Genomic DNA, 11,063 nt, shown 5'->3' with positions numbered 1-11,063 from the left:
AAATATGAATCTCCAGTTTCTGCTGTCATTGTTAAACACATATCCAGCATGTAGTATCCAATTTGTGGAGCAGGTGAGCTCTGTGGCACATCATCTCATCCTCCTACTTACACAGTACAGAGTTAGGAATTTGCTGTGGTGCCATGGGGTTCAAACTTCTGACTGTACACAAGGGCACAAGAACATACAATTTAAACTGACTGACAATTTGTTCCCTCTGTACTATCTGAAGTCTCATTTTCTGGAAGGATATATTTGCCCTTACAAATGCCATATGCCAGTGGATGGCCTGCCATTGGGATTCAGACTAATTGCTCAAAAGCTGGACTAAGTGTCTGCCCACTACCAAATAGTCACTTCTGACACTACGGCACTGACTGAAGCACAGAGACAGGCCAAGCACATCTACACAGATTTGCTCAGCCTACAGGTTAATTGATCAACCGGCACTCTCAGCCTTATGGCTGACTTGTACTAACCTCTGCAGCAAAACCTGAGTAAGAAATCTGTGGCTTTTCACTTTGGCCATGCCTTACCACCCATAGCACACTACCTCTTTCCTTATGCTGATATTACTGTTTTTGAGGTTGTGCAATAAACTAGATCACTGAAAGAATGATGATAAATGGAATCATTTGGAAGAGAAAAACAAATCTAGATTATTTGTTGATACCATTTCAGTGTGTCCACGGGTAGCTTTATGGAAAGAGGAGAGAGGTCCGCTGCAGAACAGGATTGGAAACTTGGTTGGACTTTGAGTAGGCAGAGGGAAGGCAGGCAGCACTTGTCACAGCCAATGCATTGGGCAGCTATTCCCTCAGCACAGAGAACTCTATGTAAAATTAGCTTACTCTTGCTAATTAACACAACAAAGAAAATCAAAAGCCCAGTCCTGCGGCAGAGCAGAAATGGGGCATCCTAAAAACTAGAAACTCCCAACCTATCAAATATACAACATGGAGGGTCTCCACAGGACTTGCAAGTGCCTGTACGTAGAGCCGTTTGATAACGATACTCTGTGGGGTCACTAAAGACAGGAAAACCTTCTCCTTTTCAGCCATTTGTTAGATTTGACACTGCTGTTGTAGACTAAGGACATAATCCTTCAGATCTTGAACACATGTCTCCTACCAACTTCACATCAGTGGCTCTCAGGAGAAGAACCTTCACCTGAATATATATATTTAGCATAGAAATAGAAAATAAAGTACTCGAGTTGCTCTAGCAGATTATGGAGAGATTTACAAATAAAACACATTCCGAGTGCTTGAGGTCCATTTTGGCAGCTCTTAAATCTTTTTTCTTATTGAAAACTGCTGTTTGCTACAGTATATATAAAGATTGGATTTTGCTCTACTGGCAGCATTTCAATGTATAAAAGCACCACAGAATATGGAATCAAAGCTCTGTAACTAATTAAACTTTATAGGAAATGCTAACATGTATTTCTTAAGGAGAAAGTTATTGTGATAGCAACTGCACGTCACTTACCTAGAATGAACTAAACAGCTCCAATTGTCACTGACATTTGTCCTCATTCATTGTTAACAGCCTTCTTCAAACTAACACTTGATAAAAATTAAAAGATTCTAATGCAGTACATTGGCCTGTACGCTTAACACTCAAATAAATAAAACATGTCCCTAAGCATAATAATCTTCTTCAACTACAGGCAGAGCAGTTCCAAAACACTTCTGGATTTTATTTTATCTTAAACTTTCTTACAATGCTGTAAAAATAAACTCGTGTAAGTGAATAAGGATAACCCAAGAACCACATTTGTATATAAAATTGTCTTAAAGGGGCCAGCAGTCCAATTTGTTTTCATTAGTGTTGCACTGAGAGCACGCCTAACCAAATGCCCTTTCAAAGACCAGCAAACCGGTATCAGTCAAATCAGCAGACCTTCTTCATTTACCACCTTTGCTTATTTACACTAACCAAGGAACATGGAACGTAACTCACTGAAAAAGCAAATTAACCCTCTTGTGGAGAGGGCACTTCTGAAATAAAAAGCTGTTTTAGGAAACTATTTTCTGAGATCAAGTTTGAAGAATAATAGTGCAAAGTAGTCTACTTAATTTTGAAAACTCAAAGCATCCTTAGTTAAAACTATATACTTCTGCGACAGCTTATATTAATGGGTATGGTAGCTTTGCAGAGTATTGTTTATGAATATAATACATACATAGTGCTGGGTTTAATATTTTATTTGAATGACGTTTAATGTTATGCAAAATAAATTGTTATGTTACATCCACTGTGACATCAACTAAAATGTGAACTAGTTTGCATAGGTTAGTACTTTGGGCAGCATGATGTTGCTCTAGTCCACCAAGGCTTAAATATTCACAGTGTAGAGGAAGAAACAGGAATTAAAGCATTTCTACTAAAATATATTTTAATAGCTGGTGTTAACTTTCTGCATAACAAAAGCCAGATTAAGATGATACATCATATGATCCAAGAGTAAGTTTATCTGTCCTTTGAAAAACAATTGTTACCTTCATAACTGTATACTCCCAAATACAGTACAGTTTTGCAAAATAACTAAAACTTTACACACTTTAAAGCAAACATAAGCCAAACTGCACAGCGGTTCATTTTTGCTTTTTATATCACACTGCAAAAACCAACAGCTGAGAGAGTTTCCACATCATGCTAATCGGTGTCAATACAGTCATTGCTGTCTTCCAACGGTCTAGCAATTTCTAATAGTAATATTAAATACACATGATTGAAATGCTACAGTATAGCTTATTTTCCCCCCTAAAATAATAATAATTAAACAAATGTCAACAACAACTGGATTACAACTTAAGTACAATATGCAAATTCTATTTATCAGACACAAGAAGCATATGAAATTCCTTTGAATATACTGTTGTAGTGCAGGCAGTTTAGGAAATATAGCTTTCAGGTTTTCTTTCAAAAGGAGAGATGGGGTTCCTATGGCATAAAGCTGGAGAAAATCACTAAAGCATTGCAAAATGGTTTATTCTTCTACAGCTCACCAGTACTTTGCATTTGCCAGCACATCAGTTTGGAGATCTTTCAACAGCATCTTTTGTCTGTTTCAGTATATTATTTAAACATTTGCTAACTAAAGCATATTCTGTAATTTAAATGGAGTATTGATCAACATAATTAAAATCTAACATTTTATACCCTGTACCACTTTCTGCCAAAGAGTTCTGTATTTGTCATTTCTTTTTCATTGTACAAGATGACATGCAGTCATTGTACAATAAAAACTAGAATTATTACCTTTCCCAAGTGTTGGAGACCTTCCATATCCCCAAGGAACACTCGGTAGGGACACATTTGTCAAAAATATCATCCATGGGAGGTGATTCTCTGTCAAATCCCAATCTGCTGAAGTGGTTTATGGTATGTCAAATGTAATCAAGAAAACCCTGTTTCATCAAGATTAAATGCTAATGTTCCATAATGAAAAATTACAACTGCAGTATCTGTAAGTAGCTTTGTTTAGAAAATGAAGATTAGCCAGGCAAGAAAGAGTAATGAAAAGCAAGGCACCCATTTGTTCTTGTATACATGTATGAGTATGCGCTCCGTTGTTTCCTACATTTATACTGATGTTAGCAAGAATTACAGCACATTGTATCTTCTTTATTTCTAGAATGCTTAAAATGGGAAGGTGTGAACTTCCAACCTGAACTTTGGAACATCTTGGGAAATTTGGCTCCTTAAAAGTCTTTTTCTTTCCCCAGAAAAATGCTGTCTACAGGAAGAAAGTACAGTGAGAGGAACATGCCGTGTTAAAAAGGAATATATACTTTAAAGGTGACATGACAGCATACAATATCTGTTCACCCCTATATCCCACTGCATGTAACAGGCTCCAATATATGCCTTGTAAAACCTGTGCTGACACATTTTAGTTGCTGACTTACTTTCCCTACCTTATAAATTTTAGATCTTCAAAAAACATTTTTATAAGTGCACTCTGATAATTTTGGGCCTCTGACAGCATTGCTTAGAACAAAGCTGCATAATGACACTAAAGTTTTTTTTATATCAGAAAGCAGGAACCATTCCATACGAACACAAATTATTAAGCATATACAACATAAAAACCTGACTACATGAATGAGTAACTTAAAACAGATCTTAATAATTCTGCTGACATACCATTCTCAACAGAAATACAATTCACATACTGTTTTGTTTTCTCGACCTTTTTTATTTTGCAAATTGCTTTAGCTGCTTTGCTAGGCTAATGAATAGTCAAAATTCATAAAGGAAATTTTAGTTCCATTTTTAGCAAAACATAGTCCTCTAATGTCATCAAATGCTCCTTTTCTGATTTACTTTTCACTATACATACAGTGTTCCACACTGCAAACTGTCTCCTCGCTTAGGAAGAATGCTAGCGCATTCATAGGTGCAGACTTTCTTTTTTATGCCACTAAAAATTGCAACTTGATGCAATATATCTATCCCTTATATTTCTTTTTTATTCATATCTGGTTAACAAACTGACAGCTTGTTTTTATTGTTGTCAGCATTACACAGCTAATAGAGCAGCACAGCAGCAAGTGATAGCCATTTCTGCCTCAGGCATCATCAGAAAAATTTGCCAGCCATCGTAAGATGGGATTCCTCTCCTTGCTGTTGATGGCTGGTGATGAAGATCAAGACAGAAGCAGACTGCTTGTTTCAGATCTTCTAGCTCAGCTTACCACATCAGCCTTTTGAAAAAGCCATTTGACTTGCAAAGCTTGCTATTTAATGTGGAAGTCACCCGTAATGCATAAAGGTCTGCTGCAGCAGCAGCTTTATATGTAAAACTTTCAAGAATTTTAAATCAGGCAGCTGACAAGAAAGCACAGGCAATTCCACAGTCATGGACATTTTTTAATTATTTTTTTTAATGCAGTCATTCCATCCTGTTTGGCAGCTGGGACCAGCCCCATGTTAGCAATACCTAAAAAAAACTGCCTAAGCTTTCCAATTCCTAATGGTATGCAAAAATAGACCTGGCAGGTATTTGGATTGACAACTTTCAGTTGCCATAACAAATCCATACTGCCTTCCTTCTTTATTCTTTAAATAGGTGTTGCAGGCTTGCTTACTTTGTGAAACAAGAAATACAAAATTGTCTATAAACTCTATATTAATGCTACTTTAAAAATTTCAGAAATAGAAGAAAGCCAGCGCAAGCTCAAGATTCTGAGAGCTACTCCAAAATTAACTTCTCTAGCACACCACAACACAACCACAATTATACTATCAGCAAAAACATTTTCTTCCTTACACATGTATGCATCCACATGAGTAAGTTCCCGCTTGAATCTTTAACTCTTTTGTCCTTACTCCCAGAGTTTCTCCCTGGGAGGGAATGCAGCATCCTCCTGGCACACAGTCAAAGCTTCCCTGGGACCCAAGCCTGCTGACACAGTCCTTCTTACAGGTTCATTATGTCACCAGGTATTCATAGAATCATAGAATCTTCATGGTTGGAAAGGACCTTTGAGATCATCGAGTCCAACCATACACACGCAAAAAAAACCCTACAATCTCTGCCACTAAAGCATGCCCTGAAGTGCCAAATCTAGATGTTTCTTAAATACCTCTAGGGATGGTGACTCAACCACCTCCCTGGGCAGGCTGTTCCAGTGCCTGAGTCCTCCGCCTCACAGACCGAGACCTGCATCCATCAGTTCTGATCAGAAGTTAACGGACACCAAAGAGTGTAGGTGAAGGTTTGTCAGCAAAATACTTTCACTGTTTTCTATGGATGGCTAAACTGAAGCGTGATGGCATAGAGTATCTTGGACTACTGTTTGGTTAGTTTTCCCTTCGGTGTCAGTTACGAGAAAGACTGAATCAGTAAACATAATATTTCTCCATCATTAATCATTTGGCAAGCGTACAACTCACTGTTGGATCACCAAGATCTTTGGAGGAAACTGAAGCAACAGGCCATTGAGCCGAAATGCACTACAACAACCAGAGCTCTCCTCCACTCCTCAATGGAGGTGCAAGTATTTCTGCAGCAGGGGTAGGTACATTAGCTCATCAGCAAAGCAGCCATTAAGCGAGTTACCTGTGGTAAGAAGGAGGGATGTGACTGCAGGCGTTGTGTGACTGCACAGCACTGGGGCCTCACACAGGGTATTTATTTACAGCAGTACAGCAGAAGGTAAGGGAACTAACGTGAAGTATTGGTTGTACATTGCCCTAATGGAAGCTTCTATTTAACTGCTAAGTATTATTAGAAGGAAACAGAGGAGCTGACAGGTTTTATAGTCTAGATAGTCTTTGCAAGGAATTTTCTGTGGAAAAGATACCGAAGAACCAGGAATCCAGGCATGGATCTAACTGATGGACTGGGATGCAAGCAAAGCTGACAGAAGAGGTCACTGTTGGAAATCAGAGAAAATGGGTAATCCAGGAATAAATAATGTAGGCTTCCAAGAGCCGGGAAACTTTTGCTGTCAAAATAGACCTGTTTGCTGTAAGGCTGCTGGACAGTAGGGGGGTTTATTTCTTTTGTTTGTTTTTTTGTGTTTTTTTTTTTACTAGCATATTACTTGTCATTATTTCAAATGATTATCTGCTCAATATTTTAATTTTCATTAGGATGCTAATTGCTCAAACATTAAACACCTCCCTAATAACTTGAAGATGTGTTCAAACTCAGTGTGTTAACCTCCTTTGACTTCAGAGTGCCATAAGAACTGAATCGATTTTATGGTTGTTATTATAAAGAGAAATAATGTCTTTGAGGTGTAGGGAAAAGGTATTTCCCTTTTACAGCTAATTGACTGAAATCTTTATAGGACTGGCAGCACCAGGCTTCCATATATGTTTTTCATTTTGAGGGAGCACTATTATAAGCAATGCTGTTTTCAAAGCTCTGAGCTTCTTGTTGATTCTTTATCTTTAAAGGACTCTAAATTGGATTCTGAGTGAGAATGCAGACTGTTATAGCAGTGATAAAGTAATGAACATGTACTCTGAAAAGATTCTTCTGACTTTTTCTAAAAGGTTAGATTTTGAGTAAATCATAATAAAGCTCAAACGACTAGAGACAAAAATTAGTTAACAAACTCAATATAATTCGCTGGAAGCATTCCTGTTTTCCCAGTTCTCTGAACAGTACCATACATCCAGCCATCATCAATTGGTTGCACATTGATGATATAATCACCATCCCTGAAGGAAACTTCATCTTCATCTTGAGCACTGTAGTCATACATAGCTCTGTATGTTCTCTGTTGAAGGAAAGAAAACAAAGCTGTAAAGTCTCAAGCCTAAACAGATTTCTTTTCTTCTTTGCACAAAGAAAAAGAGCAGGAAAAAGAACACACGGAGCAAGGCAGAGAGAGAAATCACAAGCTACCTATTGAAAAGAAAGAGTACGCCCCCCAGCCTGTCAAATATACAATGAATACAGCCCCTTTTTCTGAGTACCAAAATAATTATTTTTGGAACCTACATTGCCCAAAGTTCTCATACAAACAGATTTCAAGTCATTCACTGCTGCCTGAAATATTCCAACTGTTGTTTCATATATCCACTAGTAACAGTTCATTACATCCAGCCATGGCTAGCTGTGCTTCTGCTCCTTATTTGCATGATTCCCATATAGCTTCTCCTGTGTCTTCACTACAGAAAAGAAATACAGTCTTCATCCAGGTCATTAACTTTCCCATCTCACTGAATGTCCTTCATTTCATTAGGATTTTACCCCAAATTAAGAATTAGGAATATATTATTATCTAATGAAAAAAAAAAAAAAGACAAGATTTCAAAAAGTCTGCAAAAGTAATTTTTATGAATACTTGGTTTTGCATATTCAGATAAAAGATTGATCTAAACAGAATATGACATCTTGTAATTCGCCAAGCCAAATTTCTCTACACCTCTGTCCAACTGTAAGCCAAGATTTGCATTTTCTTTCTAAAAAGAGTATTTATTTCCACTCCTAACCAATAAAATGCTATCATTTACTGGAATTCAAAGTGAATTTACAAATTCAGAGGGAACAGTCTCCCCTTGAGTCTTAACAGAAGAAGAAAACTAGCTCATTTTACAATTGCCAGCAATACTTTCTTTTCCTTACCCTGTCTCTCAACGGAAGACAAGAGCAGTTCAAGCATCGCTGATAATATCCAATTTCCCTACCAGTAATTTTTGATATGTCACCCTATCTAGCCAAATTTTTCTGGTGCAATGATTTAAAGAAAAAAAAAAAGATAAAAACAGTCAATGTTTGAGTTAATGCCTAGTACCACTGCCTGAACTTTTTAAGAGACAACAAACTTTGTTCTGCTTCCCAGCTGAGGAAAACAACTCTGGATAGGTTTTAGTCCACCTCATATATAGTTTTTAATGAAATTTTTTTCAGAAAAGATGGAGATTCCTCCACACACAGTGAGTAGACCAGTTGTCACTAGTCACGTTGGAAATATGGGATCATCTAATCCAAACACTACAGGGCAACTCATTATTACTGCTCCCATGCTAGAAATACACTTTTTGTCTTGATTCTGCCTTTCTCATCAGTAATGCAGATTAAACACTACAGAGAAATCAACTCCTGGTTAAACACTGGAGACCACTACCTTTCCTGACAAGCCTATGATCTTCAACCAGAGGTATGTGGTTTCTTGGTGGTTCCTTAATGTCTTCCAAGTGTTTATGGAAGGTGATAAAAGAAAGCATTATTGTTTATGAACTACAATGAAGTAATTGGGAGGGTTCTATCACCACCAAAAATTTCTTAAAGATTCAGAAACTAGAAACTATTGGTTGGAAGACCCTAAGGAATGGTCTCTGCCTTTGAGAATCTTACTTTTTTCCAACCATTTCAGCCAATCTCTCCACTGAGCCTTGAAACTAACTCCAACAAACAGTGAAAAAATACGCTATTACAACAAGCTCAGTAGCAGTTAGTCCTTTGAACAATTTATTTCAAAAAAAATGTTTATTTAAGAAAAATGGTAGCAAGTCCATATGTGACATAATGCAGAGAATGGATTTTCCTCTGAGCCATGCTTATATGTCTCCCTTAAATGGGCAAAGACGTGGGGAAGAGATTAAATGTTTTATTAAAGTAACATGTAATTGCAAAAAAAAAAAAAGAGAAGTTTTTGCTCACTCAGAAGGATGCTCACTCATTGTTACAACACCATGGTATAGGACATACTACTGCTGTCTCCTTTAAGGCAGCTTGACTACATCACTGTGGTGGCACAGTTGTGGAGACAAGCTGGTAATTTCAAACTTTAAAAAAATTTATTAGGGCCCTAAATGCTGCTGAGAAACCTAAATTTATGGCCTTAACACCTAATTAGGTGCTAAATGGCTGTCAGGAGAAATCTCCATAATAATCCTGTTAGCATTTAATGCCTAATTATCACTTCAGAATGTAGTCTGGGCTATATAATTGAGAATTACAATGCTTAAAGGACTCAAAGCAGGGATTTTTAAAATGCATTTTAGTGAATTATTCCTCTGTCAGTAGTGAGTTTAGCAGGTACTGAGAGTACAAGAGGGTATACGAAAAGGTTGGGGTTTTGTTAAACAGTCAAATACTCACCTATCTCCCACCTCCTCAAAGGTCTAACTTGCAGCTACTGCTTAGACAGAACAGTAAGCCTTGTGCATATGAAGAACTAAAGCCCAGCTCTCATATTCCCAGCTCCCCCGCCAGATGAGAGCTGACAGATGTATATTTCCACTTCATCCACCAGTTTATACTTATTCTACTGATCACTCCTTGTAAGGAGCAGTACCTGTTGCAGTGTCCTTCACATACAGCAGCTACCAAGGAAAGCCAACTTGCAACCTGGGCTTTGTTTTCCTACCACTTTTAGTTATCTAAAGGTGTGAGATCACCCTCTGTTATTTTCCAAAGAGGCAAACTGCCTTCATGGCTCTGTTATAAAACATTCTATACTCTGAGCAACAATTTAATTCAGCCCATTATGCAAAACAGCTCATAAAAAGTGAGCAAAAGTTAAGAATCAGAAAACAATGCAATTCATCCGGCAAAAAAAAAAAAATCTACCCAAAGACTGTATTAGGATCATGCCTGATACAAAACACAGTTCAAAATTAAATAAACCAAACTTTAGAAATTAAAAAATTTCTATTTCCCAATATAGGAAATTGATGGACGTGATTATAAAATGAACTTATGTCTTTTGGGGACCCTGATTTGATAACAATGCAACAAACCAGCTGAACGGAGTAGGTTTTACTAAGCAGCTAACCCTCCAGTCACCCCCGTCCTGATATAACCCATGGGATCTCAATCACTCTCACCCTAGAGATGTCCTGGCCGAACTCGGGCACCGATGGCTGACTTCACATTCATTGCTTTTAGTTAAGCCTCAAAAACTGCTTGTGCTTTGAGATCAGTTTTCAGGCTAGCATTTCTTTCCTCCAATCTCCTCTCTCTCCTACTTTCTTCTCTTACTTCTTTCTCCCCTCTGCCTGGCTTAGCCAGACAACGCTGCATCTCTGGCAGTACTGCTCCAAGCCCAGAACTGAACAGGCAGCTGAAAGCAATGAACCTAACATCGTGTAAGTTTGTCACGTCTCCAACAGCATGTCCACACTGCGTTTTAAAAGCACTCCAGGACTGCCATCAATCTTCAGCCTGTGCAAAGTCACTACATTTAAACACATCCCCAACCAGGAGTTTCCCCCAGCGCACGCAGAGATCCCTCTGTAGCATCCCAATAGCCGACTGCAACATGCCCAGCACACCTCGATACACTGCACAGGCTAGAGAAAAAAAGACAGTCTTTTGATGCGAATGTGGAAAGACAAGGGAGCATGTCAGGTTTCTAGCTGCATCTGTGATGCCTCTTTTGGAGCAGAATCATCACCCTGGGGGTGATAAGATCACGCTCTGTCTTCCTCACCAGATTGGCAAGTTAGCAGTCAGCACCAGGCCAGCAGTCTTTCATTTTCTGCCTCTGGAAATGTTGGGGGTTTACTGTCTTCAAGGAAACCCACTCAGTTTTTAACAGCAACAAGATTTGTTCAAACCATGACGTTTGATGTTTCCTTTTTTCCCC

The 11,063-nt window shown here is 38.2% G+C and overlaps 1 protein-coding gene across 5 annotated transcripts in view; it reads right to left on the bottom strand.

Annotated features, from left to right (window-relative positions):
- Positions 1-4,195: 4,195 nt before the first annotated feature.
- NEBL (nebulette) overlaps positions 4,196-11,063 on the bottom strand; it is a 274,675-nt gene continuing 267,807 nt past the window's right edge. For 4 of the 5 annotated variants that reach the window (XM_074574501.1, XM_074574498.1, XM_074574499.1 and 1 more), the window contains one exon: positions 4,196-7,244. In XM_074574501.1, coding sequence (XP_074430602.1) covers positions 7,068-7,244 — 177 coding nt within the window. In that variant the 3' untranslated portion in view covers positions 4,196-7,067. The remainder of the gene's footprint in view (positions 7,245-11,063) is intronic. The other variant, XM_074574502.1, reaches the window with a different exon arrangement.

The sequence above is a fragment of the Larus michahellis genome, chromosome 2 (assembly GCF_964199755.1).
Source record: "Larus michahellis chromosome 2, bLarMic1.1, whole genome shotgun sequence".
NCBI lineage: Eukaryota > Metazoa > Chordata > Aves > Charadriiformes > Laridae > Larus > Larus michahellis.
This window is presented reverse-complemented; position numbering and strand designations above follow the sequence as displayed.